This window comes from Martes martes, assembly GCF_963455335.1.
Source record: "Martes martes genome assembly, chromosome: 10".
Classification (NCBI taxonomy): Eukaryota; Metazoa; Chordata; class Mammalia; order Carnivora; family Mustelidae; genus Martes; species Martes martes.
The window spans coordinates 68,683,171-68,703,948 of record NC_137898.1 but is presented as its reverse complement, the minus strand read 5'-3'; the positions used below and the strand labels follow the sequence as shown (position 1 = coordinate 68,703,948).

Here is a 20,778-nt window from a genome sequence, read left to right as displayed (position 1 = left end):
AGGATCCTCAATAACCACTTGCTCTAGGGATTAGCTCCCACTTGTGACTGACTGATTTCAAAATGGTGGTCAAATACTTGTACTTAATAGAGACACGATCTGTGATTGTTCAGCTCTCATCCTTTTGGGAGGTTTCATTGATTATCTGTCTTCCTGCTTAGACTCTCAGCTCCTGCCTCAGGGACTCCTGATTTCAGCTTGCTCCCTTGTCCTACAGAACTGCAATTGGCAGGTTCAACAGCTAATTGTAAAATAAATCAGGAGAGTACTGCTCTTAAAGAACATTCATTTATTTTTTACTTTTCTTCCAAATGTTTTTGTATGTGGAGGGGGAGAAATCCACACTGAAAAAGGTCCTCCCACACCCACAGGTGTGATTTAAGTGGACCCTGTTTAGTTTCATGACCCAACCTAAAACCTCTGAGACTCTCACAGCTTTCAAGCCCATCGGGGTAGCCGTTCTGTCAAGACTTCTTAAAAGTGTTAGTGATAATTCCATTTTATCCCCAAAAACCATTTTGAACATCTTTTAAATCTTCAAGCAATTGAGCAGATTCAATCCCTCAGTTCTGTTTTCCTAGTGATAATTTGTTTCTGAGGAATACACTTACAGCAGGTTTTTTAAATTAAACATTTACACTGAAATGCCTCCCCATCTTAGGTGAGCTTGATTGATTCTTATTTGAGTTTTAAAAATCATCATTGGATTTTCTAGCCTGGGCGCTTTAAGTTTGCCATAGGAAATGACAGGGAAAAATAGTAGGTGGTTTCCATGGCCACCACACGGCTGACTGAGGGAGAAACAGACAGGGTAGGGGAACAGCGCCATACTAAACTGAACTGCAATAATGATCAGTAGTTCAGACAGAAAATTTAAGCGTCTGGGCTCCACTTAGCAACGATCAATCAGTCAAAACATGAACAGCAATATCTGCACTGTGGCTTCACATTTATATCCTGTACCTATAAAATACCCAAACAAAAAGGAAATTGCAACATAAATAAAAATTAAGTCATTAAGCACATTTGAAAAACACTTCTAGGTTAGAATAAAAATTATCCTAATTTCCAAAGTTTAGCTATTCCTCCTGAAATACCAAGAAAAACTTTCAACAGCAAAGTCTTGAGCTTAGTTAGCATTAGGACGTTTTTTAGTTAAAACGGAATGCGAAAAGGGGTTGAGTTCTCAGATGGGAGGGACGTCGTTTCTTGACTTGGTGTTGCCACACAAAGAGGTAGGGGGTGAATTTGCTTCCTTAAACCCTCTCTTTCTACCCTTTCCACCTAAAGGCTCACTGTAGCAGGCATTTCCTGGCCCAGGGGAGCCGGCAGACTCCTGCCTGCTGACCTAAGACTGGACCTAAGCAAAGAACTTTGTTTACTCTCTTCTCCATTTTAAAAGAAGATACCAGACCAACACTTCCGTGGTGGCATTTCAAACACCAGCGGCTAACTAGAGGGTGGGACGGGATCGGTGGGTGAGAAGTCTTCCAGCCTCCCTTCAGCAGGCTCCCCCGGCAGGCAGCCGCCTCCTCCCCCTTTCCAGGGCTAAGGTCTTGTCAGCTGAGAAGAGAAAGAAAAAGCTGAGGGAAACATCTGGAAAGTGCCTCGTTACTGCTTTAAAAGGACGGCCAGGAGAAAGTAATCCCATCTCTTAAATTGGCCCTTTTGTGTTGCAAAGCATCTCAAACAAGCTCTGCCAGTAGGCTGAGAAGGTGGCCCCACCTGCCTCGCTCCGAAGAGGCTTTGGCCGCAACTCAAGATCCGCAGGAGCGTGTGCTGGGAGGGAGGAGTTAGACCCCGGTACTACTCAGCCCGGGCCGGAGGAGGGGAGCAGAGCTGAATTTGGGAAGCAGCTCCCTGCTATGCTGGAAACCTCTGGAAACTGGCTAAGGAGCTGCGGTGAGAATCATGCTACTTTTCTCAGACCCATTTCTCTTGACAGGCCCATGGGGAGTCGGGGCCATTAAAAGGAAAAGAGGAGGGCAGGTTCCCCTCTCTTTCCCTTCCTAGATGAGCAGTGCCTGCCATTTCTCAGCACCCACTGCTTGCAGACGTCTTAAGGCTGCTCTGTTTTCCTATCTGCTGCTCTCCGTGGTCTAAAGGAACCGCATGCAGTTTATCTTCCCTTCCTCCCCGTCAGTGCAGCTCCAAACCCACACTTCATGAGCTTGATTCATCACTGGTCACCTCCTCGTAAGTCTGTCTCATGTGAACTGCCAGGCTGTTGGTACTGTGTCTCAGGGACAGAAATTGAGGAAAGTGGGACTCCTGGGTGGCTCGGTGGGTTAAAGCCTCTGCCCTCAGCTCAGGTCATGATCCCAGCGTCCTGGGATCGAGCCCCGCATCGAGCTCCCTGCTGAGCAGAGAGCCTGCTTCCCTTCCTCTCTCTCTGGCTGCCTCTCTGCCTACCTGTGATCTCTGTCAAATAAACAAATAAAATCTTAAAAAAGAAAAAAAAGAAATTGAGGAAAGTGAAATTCTTGCTCTGATCTAAATGGGTTCCAGAAATGCCTGGATCCACACTGATTTCAGATCAGATAATTAATGTATACACATCCTGTTGAAATAGCCAGAGCCTGCTGAGGCAAAGTGCAGTTGGAACGCAGGGAGGTAGGCTGGTACGTGTCTGAAAGAACCAATAGACTTTGGGGTTGAACTCTTCTTTCACCAATTACAAACTATGCAGCCTTGGGAAACCACTGAACTTGGTGCCTTCAGTTTTATCATCTGTAAAAATGGAGTTATATTACTAATTTAATAAGGTTGTTTAAAGTTTAGTAGGTGCATGTGGAAAGCTGTACTCCAGGACCTTCTAGGGGACAAAGACCATGGTTGCCTTATTGGGGGAGTACATGTTATTTGTTAACAATCTTAGCTTAGTAGCTAAGAATGTCAGCTCAAATCATCCTGCTTGATTTCTAAGCAGGATTTCTAACCTTCGTGGTTAGATTAGCTGAGTAACGTAAGCCTGTTTCCACAGCTGCAAAATCAGTGGTAATAATAGTAGTAACTGTTCCCTGGATCTATAAGGATTTGAAGACCTAATGCTTCGTATGTAAAGCTAACACACAGCAGATACTCAATAATTGTGAGCTGTTGTTGTAAAGCAGGAATCTGACTGTGGAGCTAGACAGTTGGCATCCCTAGATGAAATTCGCCATTGTTGTTGTTATTGTTGTTGTTGTTGTTTTAAATGCAGAGGTTGGACAAGATGAATTCTAAGGGGCCTTCTGCGTCCTAACATCTGTGTTCCTAGGGGCAGCCGTAAGCCTATCACATAGACCCACACCTTCCTTGGCAGGGGCCATAAATGAAAAATTCAAACCTATCTTTTGTTGGGAACCCAACGTAATCTATGTTTTGGGCTTAAAAATCACATCCAGAGCATGAAGCCAGATGCCTCATTTCCTATACTACCATGACTTGATTTCCTTACAAACACACATATTCACAGGGCCAGATGCCACTTTGCACGTCTGGACTTTGAGGACATAGAGATTCACATTCAAACACTTTGCACTAGTTTTAAGAAACTTTATGCACACAAGATGGCTGAGAGCCGTATTTGTTAGCTTTTCCAGTTTCGGTGTTATTTTTGAAAAGGAACCTTAACCTGTAGGTCTGCATTCTGATGGCAGTTAATATGTATCTGGCAGTACAACTGAGCTGTTAGCACCCAGTTTAAAAACCAGCCCGGAGTCACTCCTCCCCCCTGCCTCTGGGGTGAGGAAGTAGATTTGCTGGGCTGGGAAATTTGCACTCTTCAGATGTGGGCTTCCCTAGTCAGCACCGTCTTTGTTACTTGATTCTCTCCATCCCCCCCCCCCACCACCACCACATCTGCCTTCCACAATTCTTCTAAATCGTTTTTTTGGGTGCTCTGAGCTAGACTAGCACCCCCATTAAGGGTAGAACAGTTGATCGCAGGTTTTTAAGAATTAAGTTGTTTGCTGTAAGACCACCCAGAAAATAAGAACTGTGTTGTTGTTGTTGTCTTTTAAATATTTTATTTATTTATTTATTTATTTGACAGAGATCACAAGTAGGCAGAGAGGCAGGCAGAGACAGAGGAGAAAGCAGGCTCCCTGCTGAGCAGAGAGCCCGATGTGGGGCTGGATCCTAGGACCATGGGATCATCCCGAGCTGAAGGCAGAGGCTTTAACCCACTGAGCCACCCAGGTGCCCCAAGGACTGTGGTTTTTGATGCCTGGTACCTGATACAGGCAGTCTTTGCTCTGCATGGTAGTATGAGACCGTAAACATGACATCTTAATAATCAATGGTGAAAACTATCATTGTCTGTGACCTCTTAAATTTCTTTTCAAAGCATTAAAAACTCTTTTTGTTGGTTACAAAAATGGAAAAAAGTAAAACAAATGTTTGTTCAGTAGGGTGTTATTTGAAGTATTAGAAATGTTGAAAATGGAAGTGTTTGATTTCTTTGCGAAAAAGTCGTTCGAGTAGCGCTCGCCTTTTTCTTCTTGCTGCTCATAGAACACGATAACGGAGCAAGCATCTTTTCTCTGCCTTGGCAAACTGTCCTGTGTTTTTCTAATTCTGAATCAGCTTTCAACTTTTTATGCTTTGCACATTCAATGTTATAAAATATCTCTGAAAATTCCTTTGATGCGAAGTTTTTTCCTCTGAAACATCTTCATCCTTTCTCTTCCCAACCACTTTCCACCTTAGTACTGAAGTTTGCCCTTACGAGGTTCCTCTGGCTGCGTATCTGTCCTTTCTCAAAGGGGGCAGTGCAGACTGCCTGCTGTTAGCTGTATCTTCTGTAATTCCACTGTTCCGTGTGAATTTCACTTCCGTTACCACTTTCTCTTTCTAGGCTGTGCCCTCATCTTTGTGGGCAAATTCCCTCTTTTAGTTATCCATTTTGGGAAAATGTCTGTGTGTTTATTACTAGGACACAGGGAAGCAAAATGACTATATGCTTTGCTGTCTGTGTGTGAACGGAACAACAGGTGTGCAGTGACCTGTGACTGACATAGTTTGAGAGAAGTGACATGGTAGGTCACCAATGGTGGTATGCATCTGTAACTACATAGTGATTTTTGGACCGGAGCAAGTTTTCACTTCATTCACCCACAGTTAATATACCATGATAATCAAAATTTGAATGATGTTGTTAGGGAACAGGTGTTAATTAAACCATACAAATGGAAACCTGGGCATTTTAAACCATGCAAATGCAAAACTGCTGTTAGTTGCTCATTAAGAAATGTTTGTTGAATGAATGCATGGGCTCAGGCAGTTACACCGACCTTGGTCTGCAGTCTCAGTGTCCTAACAGCCTTGCCTGTGGCTCTGCCCCACCTCCTCCTTCCTGTATAATATGTTCACAGTAGCAGGTAAATGCAAGTCTGCTAAAAGTTGGCTTTGAATTTAAGTCCTTGAACTCTGAGCCTCGTGCCTCTTGGGCTAAAGGTCCAGCTCCTTGGGGCGCCTGGGTAACGCAGTCAGTTGAACACCCGACTCTTATTTTCAGCTCAGGTGGCAATCTCACATCCGGCTCTGTGTTTAGCATGGAGTCTGCTGGAGATTCCCTCTCCCTGTGCCTCACCCTCTGGTGCTCACTCTCTCTCAAATAAATAAATCTTAATAAAAAATAAAAAAAATAAAGGCCTATCTCCTAGCTACCTTTTTTTAATCACACTTCTCCTTGAGTACCCAACCTCAGTTCTAAAAAGGACTCATCTGATCAACAGATTGTCGCTGTAAATGTTGAAAGGACTCTCAGGCTCCCAGGGTTCTTTCTTTATCTGAAAGGGAGGGATCAGCATTTTGCAAAGGAGGGCTTTTTTTTTTTTTTTTTTTTTAAAGATTGATTTTCAGAGAGAGAGAGCATGTGAGCAGAGGGAAGGTCAGAGAGAGAGACTCTTTTAAGCAGACTCCCCACAGAGAGAGAAACCAACAAGGGGCTCCATCCCACAACCTATGAGATTATCACTTGAACTGAAACCGGGAGTTGGACGCTTAACTGCCTGAGCCACCCGGGCGCCCCTGCAGAGGCCTCTTGAGTCCGGCCTTCACTACGGGTGCTGAGACTTAGGCAGGAGGAGAGAAGGGTCTTGTGTGGGTAGAACTTCTCTGGCCTTCTTATCTCACTAAAATCCAATAATCAAAAAATCCTAAAATCTGCTAATTAACCAAAAAGTGGAGGAGACCTGGGAGAGGGCCTCAAAGGTAATCCCAGCCTTCGATCTCAGGGAGTTTACATTCTCACATGGGCTATGAATTTTGGACACATGTAAGCAGAAACAGTGGTGGTTACCAGCACTGGTCTTGTCTGATCTGGGTTCAGTGCTGGTTCTGCTACTTCCTACCTCAGTGATCTTTCCCAAGCTATCTAGGCTCTCTAAAACTCACTTCTCTTTCTGTAGATTGTAATAATTATCTCCCAGGGTTTCTGAGAGTCTTCAACATAGTAACAGACACATTTAAAGTAGGATCTTTTGTAGAGTAAGAGCTTGGGAACCAGGAATGATTTTAGTTACTGAGACACAATTCAGGTGGATGTCATTCGTTTCAATAAGACCTTCTTGTCCACAGTGTGTGCAGGGTTCTGGTTGCTGCGTCTGAGGGTACGATACTGATGGAATGTGTTGGAAGTTACCCTGCCTGTTCGTTAGAGCTCGAAGACTAAGACCTGTGTTTTCTCCTGCCTCCTTATTGATTGTCAGTTGCTGGTTGGGAATCTGTATTCTATCCTGCCCTTGTAGAGTCAGACCCCTAAATTCTTTTGGAGTATGTCTTTTGGGTATGTTCAGAAGCCTCTTCAAAGCTTTTAAGAACAAGATGCTTGAGTCACACAGTGGTAGGGCCCAGCTTGCTCCTCTGCTCGCAGGACAGCCTCTCCTGGAATGAGCAGGTAGCCGAAGGGGCATCCCCATCGGGTTACCCTGCATCCTTACAACCATTATGGAGACACTTGGAGACTTTTTGAGAGAAGCACTAAGTCACTGTTACACTTGACTGCTGACTGGGCGGTGGCTCTGGGTTTTGGCTGTGTGAGTCATTTAAAAGAGTGTAGATCCTCCCAGGGATTTTGCCTCAGTATATGTGGAGTAGAGATGAGGCACCTGCATTATAAAAAGGTTTCCTGGGTGAGGTGCCGGCAGAGCTGAGAACTGCTGTTCTAGTGCCCGTGGGTGCCAGTCTGAGATCAAAACGAGCTCTGCCTGCAGTTGTCTGGCCATGAATGTGACCTCTTGCCCGGGGACTGGCATGGCCTGGGAGCTGCAGGCTGGCCTTGTGATGCGTCAGAACTTGGTGGCTGTGGATCCGTTTTACCCTAAGGCGACAGTTCTTCAGCACTGCCCCCTCCTCTTGACTGAACTTTTGTAACTGCTGCCTAATTGGCCTCCTTGATTTCACCTCCCTCTCTGAAGCCTCTGTTCCACTCCACTCTGTCAACAAAGCCCTCTTGCTAAAATGAGAATTCCATTGTCACCGCCCCCCCCCCCCCCCATCTTCTAGCCACGGAGAACTGTTCTTTTTTTTTTTAGCATATGATATTTCTGAAGGTCTTCATGCATATTGTTTTCCTGCTGGAACTTCCCAATTAAAAGTAATAGTATTACTTTCATAAATAACAAAATATTTCTTTATTTGAATATCTGTTATTTGTTAGGTCCTGTGCTAAGTGTTCTACACATGTCTGAGAGACTCTCAGCCTCTTAGAAGCCCATTCTAAGACCTGCTCTGAGAAGACTTTCCCATCCCCAGCTGCCCAAGAGCTGAGTGAGCTGCCCTTTCCTCTGTGCCCCTTGGAGCGCTAGCAAGGAATTCAGTGTATTGCATTGTAATTTGCAACTGATGATTCAGCTGTTCTCCCAGGGGCACAAAATCTAGGACTTTGTAATCCCTTGAGCAGAATAGGCCACCAGCAGTCATGGGCTACCGGGGGATGGAGAGGAGCGAGTCTGGGCCCAAATCATCTTCGATCCTAAAGAAACTTCTGGGGGCGCCTGGGTGACTCAGTCGTTAAGCGTCTGCCTTGGCTTACCTTGTGATCCCAGGGTCCTGGGTTCCAGCCCCGCGTTGGGCTCCCTCCTCAGCAGGCGGCCTGCTTCTTGCTCTCCTACTCCCCCCTGCTCCCTCTCTCACTGTGTCTCTCTCTGTCAAGTAAATAAATGAAAATCTTCAAAAAAAAGAAAAGAAAAGAAACACCTGGCTGCAGATTGTTCACTTGACAGTGGGTGAGTAGCTGTAATAGTGTTATCATTTGTAGGTCATGTGGGCACAGAAAAGATGTATCTGAAAGACTCTGCCTTTGCACAAGCAGTGTGTTGTAGCTTTTGGCTCCCAGGGCATTCCAGACTGCAGTCGGAAAGACTGCCTAACTCTGGGCTCAGCAGACCCGACCTCCCACTACAAGTGACACACCGTGGGTTAACTTTGTTTGCTACCACAGAAGGGCTGGATTGCTTTGCCTCATCTGTTAGGAAGGCATTTCACCAACAAACTAATGAAAGGCAGTGCATTCTTTTTGTGTGCCCTTTTTTTTTTTTAAGCCCTGTGTTTTTACAGGCAGAGACTATAATCAGCTGTCATGATAGCTATAATCAATTAGCTTATGGGCTGTTTTTTTCCATCTGGACTAATTGAATAATTGCTTTTGTTTTTATTTTTGTTTCCCCTTTCTACCCATTCCTGTTACTATAGAACCATGAGACTAAGCCCCCATAAAACCATCAGCTACTCCCCTCTCTCTTTCTCTCTCTCTCTCTCTCAGCCTTAAGATGTGGCAGTGAGCCATTCATCTGCAGAGAGATTCACATCTGCATTAATATTGAGGAGTTACTTATTTGAAAAATATGTGGAAGTGGAAAGCAAAAATTAAACTCATTGGATGAGATATTTAAATTTAAAATCCCAGCGATTGCTTTCAGTCAACTTGTATTGGTGTTTGTGTTGTTGGGAGCTAGTTGTGCAAATCATGTCCTCTGTAGCTTCAAAGGAAAAATCTAGGACTTTCTAACGTAGAGAGGTAACCTGCATTTCCTTGAAAAGATGGGAGCTCTGCTGCACTGAAAAAGGTTAAGCAGAGTATCAGATTAGTAGAATTAAGGGGAGAGAGGTGGTGGGCACCAGAAAAGATTTGTTTCTGTTGAAGCTGAGACATTTCTTGAATAAACCACAGAACAAAGATGCTTCTCTAACAGTAAACTTAAGAGCATGGTTAGCAGAAAACTTTTGAGTTGGGCAAACATTTCAGCAAACATTTTTTGCATGCCTATATGACTCCAGATCCTTGGTGAGGACAAAAAGGAAAGTAAGATGTAGACCCTGCTTTCAAGGAGCTCAAAGTTTAGTAGAAGAAGAAAGATTCACAGCATAACAAACACTGGGGTGTCTGGCTGGCTCAGTCAGTAGAGCATGAGACTCTTGATCTTGGAATTGTGAGTTGGCACCCCATGATGGGTATAGAGATTATTAAAAATAATAATAATAATAAATAAACTTTAAAAAAACACTACACAGCATTAAAGATGGCATATAATGGCAAAAGGGAAGAAGTGGGATTAGAGAAAGAAAACATAACTTTCCCAAAACCTTATGTTGTATGCTCAAAAGGAAATCAGTCCTGACCCCTCTGTCTTCAGGTTTCTATCTGCAAAATGGGTATAATCCATGCCAGTGACCTAATTCTTTGTGGAATGCATTTTGAAGAGCAGTTAGAAGAGCCTTTGAGCTGTTTATACACCCCTAAGGATACCTATTACATAAATTCCATTAAAAAAATACATTTAAAGCAATGTTCACTGAAGTATTCATTAAATTTTGTTATCCGTTTTATAGAACACTCACTAAGGGATCTTGAAGTTCTCGTAGAAATAAGAAAACTAAGCAACAGTATCAATTCCACTGGTTAGGTAGGGAAAGCCAGGACAGGAGGGTTTCCACTGGTTAGGTAGGGAAAGCCAGGACAGAAGGGTAAGGGAGCTCGCCAAGGACCCCAGGACCTGCTCCCTCACTTCCTTGTCTCTGTGCTTGGGGACCTGACTATAGATTTACTGATGCATGGTTTTCTTCTGCCGAGAATTAAAAACAAAAACCAAACAAACAAAATAAACAAAAACTGTGCTTTTGCCTTTGGGGATGGGATTCTTTTCATGGAGTTTTAAAATGCATTCAGCATATCTTCACTGAGGATCTGCTATGCGCCGGGCATGGCAGAGACATGGGAGGGCCAATCAGACAGTCTGCACCTTCACAAAGCTTAGAATCCAATTATGGGATCGCAGTGCAGTGCAGTCGTGGAGGTCTTACAAGCTACATTTCACTCAGCTTGACAAAACAATCCGAGAAGCCTCTTGCAGGAAAAAAAAGTCTTGCAGGAAAAAAAAGCTGGGCTGTGAAATTTTGAGAAATTAGTCTTGAGGAGTAGAAAGGAAGAATAGTAAGAAGAAAAGTAGGACAGCAAGAAGGAGCGCTCAGCCTGTCTTAGGAAGTAGTTCAGTGGGCTGGAATTGAGACCCGTGTGTGATGGAGTCTGGATTGTTAAGGAGGGCCCAGATCACGGAACGCTTTTTATACCCAAGCTGGAGTTTGACCTTTAACCTGAGGGCTCTGGGGCCAGTTAAACGATTTTAAGCAGATGTGACAGGAACAATATTGCCATTAGAAAAAAAAATCACTTATCTCTGCTGTGAGGAGAATGGACAGTAGGGAAGACAATTATTTAGAAGACAGGGATGAAGGTTGTTAGTGTAAGGGGTGGGCAGGTAAGCTGTAGGTCTCAGGGGGCTGCTCTCACTGCTCTCTTTCGAGGTCAACACTATGAGGATTACACTCATGGTCATTCCCAGGCCTTTTGAACACAAGGACTCTCTCTTCAACTGCCTGAGAGTGGTTGTATTTTTAGATTTTGTTGATAGAGCTAATACTTAATGTACAGTAATATATTGAATTAAACTTAAGTGAATGCATATTTAGTCAACAGGATAACCTATGTACATTTAGCATTAGTAGGACATACATGTAGGAGACACTATTTTTTCCAAGATTTATTTATTTTATTCTTAAATTTAAAAAAAATATTTTTTTATTTATTTGAGAGAGAAGGACGGAGAGTGAGCTCATGAGAGGATCAGAGGGAGAGAAAATCTTCAAGCAGACTCCTGGCTGAGCACAGAGCCCAGTGCAGGGCTTGATCTCATGGGACCCATGAGATCATGACCTGAGCCAAAACCAAGAATATGAGGCTCTGCTGATTGAGCCACCCAGGTGCCCCAAGATTTATTTATTTATTTTAGAGATAGCAGGCAATGGGGGAGGGGGGTTGGGGGGAGGACATGGGGGCTGGGTGGGGGGAAGGAGCAGAGGAGGAGGAAGAGGAGGAGGGAAAGAATGCCAAGCAGATTCTGTACTGAGCATGGACCCAGCCCTGAGCAGAGTCCAACCCCAGCGCTCCCAGTCCCCCCACCCCACGCGGGGCTCCATCCATCCTACCACCCATGAGATCATGACCCCAGCAGAAACCAAGAGTTGGGCACTCAACAGGAGAGACACCCAAGCGCTCCTGAAGGAGACATAATGATTCAGTCTATAGAATGTTTGGTGCCCTGTGGGTTTGAGGATTCTTTGTCAAAACACTAAGCATTCCAGTGAGTATTTGATCCTTAAACTTGAACCCAGAGGCAAGGAGGATTTAGAATTGTAGTTATCAAAAACAAAACAAAACAAAACAAAACAAAGAATTGTAGTTATCAGTAGTTAGTATGTTAACTAATTCTTTTGTGTGTTGATAGGTATTGTTTGTTGAGCTTACTGTAGCCAGCAACCTTACAGTACCACTTCATTTTACTAACTGAGAAGTTAGTAGCAAGGTTTGGCTTCTCCCTGGCATTACTTCAGTACCTCCTGGGGTTTAATGGATAGAATGGTTCTGTTTGTTTGTTTTTTTTTTAAAGATTTTATGTATTTATTTGACAGAGATCACAAGTAGGCAGAGAGGCAGGAAGGAGGCTCCCCACTGAGCAGAGAGCCCCGATGCGGGACTGGATCCCAGGACCCTGGGATCATGTCCTCAGTTGAAGGCAGAAGCTTTAACCCACTGAGCCATCCACGCGCCCAGATTGAATGTTTGAATTCCAATTCTATCACTGTGATTTGGGGCAAATTATTTAATCAATAGTAGTATCTGTTTCCTTATAAATAACTATACAGTTACACTAAACATGAAAGACACTAAAAATAATCAGTTTAATAAAATGTGAAGATTAAGAAAAAGGAGAAATAAGAAAATTGAGGAAGAAAGAAAGGGACTAAAATGTAGGCAGAATGCGGAAGAAACGGGGAGAAAAGAACATAAGGAAGGGATAAAAGGTAAAGAAGGCATGATGGGAAGATAATTTATTAAAAATTAAGGTTTTAAACATCCATTATCTACTTCGATAATGATTTAACTCCATGTGGCATATACCCATTGGGTATAGTTATATTTGTGTTTCCTGTTCTTAATTTTAAAGATCAACCAAGGGACACCTGGGTGGCTCAGTCGTTAAGCAGCTGCCTTCAGCTCAGGTCATGATCCCAGATTCCTGGGATGGAGCCCAGCATCAGGCTCCCTGCTCAGCGAGGAGCGTGCTTCTCCCTCTCCCACGCCCCCTGCTTGTTCCCTCTCTCGCTGTGTCTCTCTCTGTCAAATAAATAAATAAAATCTCAAAAAAAAAAAGAGAAAAATCAGCCAACTATTTGTTTTGTTTAATTGCTTAGGAATCAAGTTGCTCTGTGTATGTGGCTTCAGTAGAAAAATCCTTACCACTCACATATATTTGACCTAATAGTACATTTTCGGGTCCACTCTAGCAACTTCACTTACTCCACACTTTCTGATCCTCTAGAGATGAATCATCAGTTCAGTACCCGAGTTAAAAGACATCTGTGTTCCTAGCTAATGCTCTCTTCAACCTTGCACATTTTCAAGTGCTCTGGCAAATACTGTGTGCCCCAGTCAGAAAACAGCCAGCAGTTGATGGAGCAGGTGCAGAATTACAGAAGATGCAATTGCCACAGTAGTGTAGAGAGAGTTTCCTAAAGTGTTCCTTGGAGTTTATCCCTCTCTTCTTTTTAAAGCATATTTATCATTGTGTATTAAAATCTCCAGTAAAAGCCTAATGGATTAAACTGGAATAATTTATCTTGTGAAAATACATTTCTTACACCAAGTTACCAGATAACCACACCCTTTGGCCTGGATTTCAAGGCCTCCATGATCTGGTTTTAATTATCATTTCATTTTTTTTTCCTTGTTGCTCTTGTGGGGACATGAACCCCACATTTAAATATTTCCATCAGCCTCCTCCTGAAAAATACTTTCGCATGCCAGTACTCAAGTGCTCCTGTGTCTGTTGTTTTCTTGACTCTGGGAATCCGTCTTTTATGCAAACCTCACCCATTTTTCAAGTCTCATTTCAAGTCCTACTTTTTCTGACCATTCCAAGTTCAGATGACCTTCTGAATTCTGCTACTGTGGCATTGTGATTTCCAGGGAAAACGTAAGGATCTAGAGTTGGGATACCTTGGTTCAAATCTTACCCTGGAGATGTGATTTTTTTTTTTTTTTTTGCCTTCTTTGGATAATTTCCTTATCATTAAGAAGACAGATAATATCTTAAGGGTTGTGAAAAGGACTAAAGCAGAAAAACTGGGTGAAAGTACTGTGTAACTGGTATCATAATCTTGCCTAGTATATTCAATTATTGTTTCCATTTTATATGGTCATTAGCAATTAGACATATTTAGTAAACACTAAATTCTTTAAGATTTTTATTGATTTATTTGACAGAGAGCACAAGCAGGCAGAGTGGTAGGAAGAGGGAGAGGGAGAAGCAGGCTCCCTGCTGAGCTGAGAGCCCCATGTGGAGTTCGATCCCTGGACCCGGGATCGTGACCCGAGCCGAAGGCAGTTGCTTAATGGACTGAGCCACCCAGATGCTCCATAAACACTAAATCCTTAAAAAGAAGAATGCATTCATTCTCTATCAGGGCTTCCCAAATGTTAATGTGCACACGAGTCACCTGGGATCCTGTCAAGATGCAGATGCTGATTCATTAGCCCTGGGATGGAGCTTGAGCTTCCATGTTTCTAACGTGCTCATCTATGGACCATACTTGGATTAGCAAGTATGGTCAACCCAGATACAAAGGCAAACGATAGAAACACCCATGCTCTCTGTCTGCCCTCTCTGGCTGCAGTCTAGACATGGGATTTGCACAGTGACCTTCTCCCTAGTGTCCAGCTATGTTTCTGTGTTTATAGCTTTCTTCACAACTGCAAAAGCCGGCTAGCTTGGTACATAGCTTGGTCACACATAGCTGTTAGTCAGCTTGGGGTGTCAAATGCAGTTACCTCAGAATAAATAGAAAATTCCCCAGGAAACTTGCAGGGCTCCCACAGGGTGAACTTGATGTACTCTGAGGTGCCTGCTACATGATGGGAGTGAAGTGACTCACTTGACGTCAAGTCACAGACAGACGTCATCTCGTTACCTAGAAAGACCTTATGCAGCTAATGAATCCACGGAGGTGTCTAAATGAGGAGACACAGTGGGCGGCTGTGTATCCGATCAACCCTCAGTAGTGCAGAGCCTCCACTGGCCAGAGTGGCCACCACATTTACAGACCCTGCCCAATGTGATCTTCCCTTTAAACATTTTATCAGGGACTTCATTTTGACCTTTGAGGAGTTGTCAGTCTTCTTTATCTAATTCGTCACGCATGCATGGGGCAAGAAAGCCTGAGTATCTGTTTTGAATGCCTGGTTTCATTGCACAGTTCCTATAGGTGTGTGGGTGTGGAAGGTGACTGCTGAGGCCATGGTTTTGCAGCTAGGCCCACTCACCCTCTGGCTCTAGGGACTTGAGGCCTGTGACCTAGTCTAAGCCTTGAGTTTGCCATTTGTCCAAAGGGGCTGTTAGAAGAAATGAGATAGTCTGTGTTAAATGTCTAACACAGCCCCTAGCATAGTTAGTGCTCACACACATTGGTTATGTCTGTTATATTATCAGTGACGGTTCCTGGCTTACTTATAATGCTTCACTAATGTAATACTACACTTTAGTCCTTTTCCTGTGGCAGAAACACATAACGTGAAATTTACCATCTTAACCACTTTTTAAAAAATTAACATGTAATGTATTATTTGCTTCAGGAGCACAGGTCTGTGAATCATCAGTCTTACACAATTCACAGTGCTCACCGTAGCTCATACCCTCCCCAAAGTCCATGACCCAGTCACCCTATCTCTACCACCCCACCCCCCAGCAACCCTCAGTTTGTTTTGTGAGATTAAGAGTCTCTTATGATTTGTCTCCCTCCCTGGTCCCATATTGTTTCATTTTTTTCCTCCCTTCCCTCAGCGACCCTCTGCCCTCTTAACCACATTTAAGTGCATAAGTCAGTTATGTGAAGAACATTCGTATTGTTGTACAACAGATCTCTAGAACTTTGATCATCTTGCAACACAGAAATTCTCTATCTGCTAAAAACTAATTCCCCTACTTCTTTCCCCTCAGCCCCTGACATTTTGTTTTTATTTGTGCAGTATATGGACATGAATCCATTTTGTATGCCCTCAGCTTCCAATCACTGCTAGAAAAACACGTAGAATTTGAAGTCAGAAAATTTACATACAAGACTAAGCCTTGGATTACATTAACTATGTGATGTCCTTGTACCAATTACAAGCTTTGATTATATCACCCATATCTGCAAATAGGTACATGTTGCATGAACTGCATCTTGTTAATTAGTCTCTAATCACCCCTGCTCTTTCCAGTACTCCTCTTCTATGTTCCTAAAAATCGTCCATCTTAGCATTTGGCATGTTACACTGAAATTATCTGCCTTATGGGTGTTCCCCTTGAGTAGACAAAAAGTGCGTTGTGGGCTGGGGTTAGATGTTAATTCAAGCCTTATTTAGCATGTGTGAGACCGGTTCAGGACACAGTATACACTTTATATTCCTCTCTCATCTGCTTTCATGTGCTCCCAGGAGCCCCATTTTCATCATGTTGCAATCCTCTTTGTTTAACACCCTTCTGTAAAAACTCTTGGCGAAATGCCCTCACAATAATGATCGGCAAGGAGGAACAGACCAATCCAGCAGAGCGTAGACAGCAATAGGGTAAAATGCAAAGGTTGAAAAAAGAAATCCTACCCAGATATTTTAGACTGTATCTGTCCTTTTAAAATCTACTTACTTATGCATATTACTTTCTCCCATTTCCTCTGCCAGGTGTCTGGAGAGGTCAAGAGCTATCTCATTACCTTCCAAATGATTTAGGGTGGGGGGGGGGATCATTTCCATGTACAACAAGCTGTACTCTGAGGATCTGTATCGGCAGTTAATTTAGAGAGTCAAGGTTCACCTTCTGAAGCAGAAGCCAAGCCGGTTATGTAACCTACAGTTCCCTGTCGAAAACAAAACCTACAGATGCTCAGAAAGCTAAATTAAACTCCTGACTTGCCGTGCAGCCACCAGACATCATGGGCAGTCTAAAGAGCATTACCAGCACCCGAGGTGGTCCTTGTAATGATGCCGAATGAAACACTGTATTCATCTTCCAGCCAGTGTGATTGAAAGGTCTGCCCGGGTTAGCCAGGCAGGAGCATGCTGAGGTTGAGCTGAATAAACCTTACCGTGTGGTTTGTTGCTTAATGACCATTTCGTTTAAAAGAATTATTACTTTTGTTGTTGTTGTTATTGTTCTTGTCATTTTGCAAAATTTGGCCACGTGCTCTTCTGATTTGAGGTTTTTTCCTCCTCTCAGGAAGACACTTTCTTGAGAAAGGATTCCATGACCTAGATTGAGAGGGGGGCCCAAGAGAATGAACATGATTGGCAGCTACCCCAGGACTCATGCTTATGTCTTACCTTTAAGAGAGGAAGGGAACGGGCAGTGATTGAATACATGCCACTACCAGGCACTCTGCCTACATCCTTCCAATAAATCTTCAGGTGAAGAAAAGGGGGGAAATGGGCACCAGTAATCTCATATCAGAAACTATGAAAAACATATTGGAGACATGAAATAATTTGTCCAGGATAATTCATATAGTATGTGAAAGACTGGGATGGAAACCAGATCTTTCTGTCATGACCCAAAGAGAGTGTCCGCACTATCTTGGACCTTGAATTTCAGCCACTTAGTTTCTCCCTCAGAATCTGGGTTCCACGTCCCTTCCAATAATAGCACTAAAATAGGTCCCAAAGTCTTCAGAATCTAAACTCAAATTATAATTACCTACTACTAACCAAGCAAGTAGTTTAAGAAAATATATCATTCTATAATAAAAACAAGACAGGAAATACTGCAAAGTGAGCAATTTTTGACCACATCATGCAAGTGATATTTAATTTGGGGGGTGGTGGTGGTATATAAGTCCAAAGATTAGAAAAAATTTGTGATCATATTGTCTTGAAAATGAGTTCCAAATTTCTGGCCTTGTTTTATGCCATCACACTTTCCATAGGTTAGACAGCTGTTTCTCCTCTTTGTTTATAGCCAAAACTTGGGACACTGATACTTTTTTTCCTGTCAGATGTTAGTTAGCAACCTATAATGCATTTACTCATTTTCAGTATGTGTGCTGATGATTCTTACCAAAAGCAAATGTGGGTCACTGCCCTGTGTGACATTCAACGAATATTTATTGAGCACCAGCTGTATGCTAGGTACTGTCCATCCATGAGATACTTTGTGTTCTGGAGCTTTTCCCATATGCTCCACAATGGACCTTCCAAAGACCCTTGGATCTAGTTTAGGAATCTAAATACAGTGTAAATACTAACAGTATAGAATTTCCAATAATGATGATTATAGCTAATATATATTTCATGTTTGCCATGTGCCAGGCTCTAATGGTGAATGGTTTTGCATGTATCTCATTTAATCTACAACTACTATATAATGAAAATACAATTAGTATCATGCCTTCTTAGGGATGAAGAGAAACATTATTGCATAGTTTGCTCAAGACTATATAGCTAGTAAATACCAAAGGTGGGGCTCTAACCCAGGCCCATCTGATAGAAAGTCCATATTCCTAACCATGGTGTGTTCTGCCTTCTGGAAAATTCCATTCTGTCAGGGTCAACAAACATGTGCTGGGATATAAAGATGAATAAGAAATGGTTATGAAATGGTTAAGAAATGGGGAAGAGACACTCAACTAGGTTCAGCAAGCATTGTGCTTGGTTATATCTCATATGCTGCTAAGGACTGGACATAAAGCATAAAGCAAGGGTTAGGCACGGTCTCTACCCTCAAGGAACTCCCACTTTGGTCAGAGACTGATAAAGAAACAGGAACTCTGAAGGACAGCTGATTCCTACTTCCGCTCTCCCATTTTGGAGACACTTGGATGTTCATGGGCAGTATTATGCTTGGGCTCTGTCTGCAGCCAGTCCCTCAGATCATCCTCAGTGTACCATTTACGGATGACCTCAGGCAGACCACTGAGCTTCCTGAAGCTTGTTTCCCTGTATTTAAAAAGTAGCTGAAAATGTAATCTAGTTCATGGAGTATCTTTTGAGGATTAAGTGATAAAATGTATTCACAGTATCTATATATGCTCAATAAATGTTGGTTACTATTATTATCATGTCCTCATGTGGCTTAGAAGAACCTTACACCTGGTGCCATCTCTAGGCTCAGTCTTCTATTGTTTTTTTGTTGGTTTTTTTTTTTTAAGATTTTATTTATTTGACAGAGAGAGAGAGAGCTCACAAGTGGGCAGAGAGGCAGGCAGAAAGAGAGGGGGAAGCAGGCTCCCCACTGAGCAGAGAGCCCGATGCAGGGCTCAATCCCAGGACCATGAGACCATGACCTGAGCCAAAGGCAGAGGCCCAATCCACTGAGGCACCCAGGCACCCCAGTCTTCTATCTTTTCTGCTAAATTAAGTAAAGATATCGTGCAGCACTCAGCTCTCTGCACCACCTTGCCTTAGTGACCACACCCCTCTCTGCTTTCTGCCCAGAAATCTACTCACCACTCTGGCATGCACAAAACTGGAAGTTCAAGGATGTTGATACCTCCTGTGGCAACTCTTGATAGTTCCTGGTCCGAAGGTGGGAGGGAATTGGTGAATAGAGGCCCCCCTCCTCATCCTTTAGAGAGAGAGTTCTGGATTGTATTATAGATGCTCCTCAGAAGGTCCTGGAAGGATTGAATCTGAGTTGCCCACAATAGTGCCCAGCAGCCCAATGATATTGTCACTGTTGTTGTCATTACATCGTCTTTCCCTCCTTTTCTGTCCATTCTCCCCGGTTCTTCACTCCTCTTTGCTGGGATCACTGCTCACAATGAACTGGCACATGCAAGCCTTTGAGTCTGGCTCTGCTTTCCAGGAGATTGTGGTAGTGGGCCTGGGGAAGGGCTGGGAAGAGGGAGTGAGAGTAAGAGTTTTCCAGAGTAAGAAATGGGTCGTTACCACTTTGCACATATTTGGATATCCTCTCTAACATCTCTGCCAAGTGGTCAGCCAGCCACTGCTGTAATATATCCTGCGAAAGGAATGTACTATGTCCATTCCCTTTTGCAGACACCTCTATATCCCTAACAACTGGACAAGACCTGACGTGGAATAAGGACTTAATAAAGATCATTGAATGAATTTTTACATGAAAACAAATTTTTTTGTTTTTTGTAATGACTGCAAATCTACTTTACTTTGCCTTCTAAGCATTAGATCTGGTTTTCCACATAAAATAAGAGTTCGTATGCTTTTGAATCTATGGGGTTTTCTTTCTTTCCTGACAAAGAAAATTCATTGGCAGGGGCTCTATAAGTCTTTTAATGATGTATATTAGAAAATAATGATGGAAGTAAGTAGGAACGGTGAATGTTTCTACCTTAATTGGGATAGGAATTTTGCTTCTTAGAATTGCATAGTTTTTTTTTTAAATATTAGCAATATGGAAAATAAAGTAGATTTGAAATCAAAGGGTTAGAAGTTTGGTCTGTATGACAATATTTGAGTGACTTTAATGTAAGTTCATTGTTTTTCTGCTGAGTTACATTTTTTAAAAAAATAACTTTCTGATTACAATGGTGTTAATGTTTATTGTTAAAACTTTGGGACATATACAGAAGCATGTTTTTTAAAAAAAGGAAAAGGAAGCGGGGCGCCTGGGTGGCTCAGAGGGTTAAGCCTCTGCCTTCGGCTCAGGTCATGATCTCAGGGTCCTGGGATCGAGCCCCACATCGGGCTCTCTGCTCAGCAGGGAGCTTGCTTCCCCTCCTCTCTCTGCCTGCCTCTCTGCCTACTTGTGATCTCTCTCTCTGTGTCAAATAAATAAATAAAATCTTTTAAAAAAATTAAAAAAATTTAAAAAAGGAAAAGGAAGAAAGGACAAAAGAAACTATCCATAATTTCTAATAGCCAGAGGCAACACTATTTGACATTTTGGCCCATTTTATTTTAGCCCTGTTTGTGTGCATGAAGTATATAGGGCGGGTTAATTCTATGTGAACCTTCCTCTCCTGGTTTCCTTCAGTTACAGTCTAAATAAGTGTTCAGCAGTGTTACATAACATATGTCAAAACATTATTGTTAATGGTGGCAAAATTCTTCACACTTTCAAATGCATTCTTCTCCATGCTTCTGTTGCCCACCAGAGTTTTGCTTAGAAAATTAAATATTTTAGGACTATTTTCTAATTAGAAAAAAGAAAATAATCAGCAAATACCTATTGATTTTGTTATACAGCTTTACAACTTTTTTTCCTCAATTCTATAAAATTGGAGTCATAC

General features: G+C 42.7%; 1 protein-coding gene across 10 annotated transcripts in view; it reads left to right on the top strand.

Moving 5' to 3' along the window:
- DLG2 (discs large MAGUK scaffold protein 2) overlaps positions 1 to 20,778 on the top strand; it is a gene marked incomplete at its 5' end in the record, with an annotated part of 887,937 nt that overhangs the window by 644,592 nt on the left and 222,567 nt on the right. For 2 of the 10 annotated variants that reach the window (XM_080815309.1, XM_080815308.1), the window contains one exon: positions 1,822 to 1,902. The exons of 7 other annotated variants lie outside the window; for them this stretch is intronic. In XM_080815309.1, the coding sequence (XP_080671435.1) occupies positions 1,866 to 1,902 (37 nt within the window). Of the gene's footprint in view, positions 1 to 1,821; positions 1,903 to 4,185; positions 4,246 to 20,778 lie in introns of those variants that run through there. One more of the 10 variants, XM_080815301.1, reaches the window with a different exon arrangement.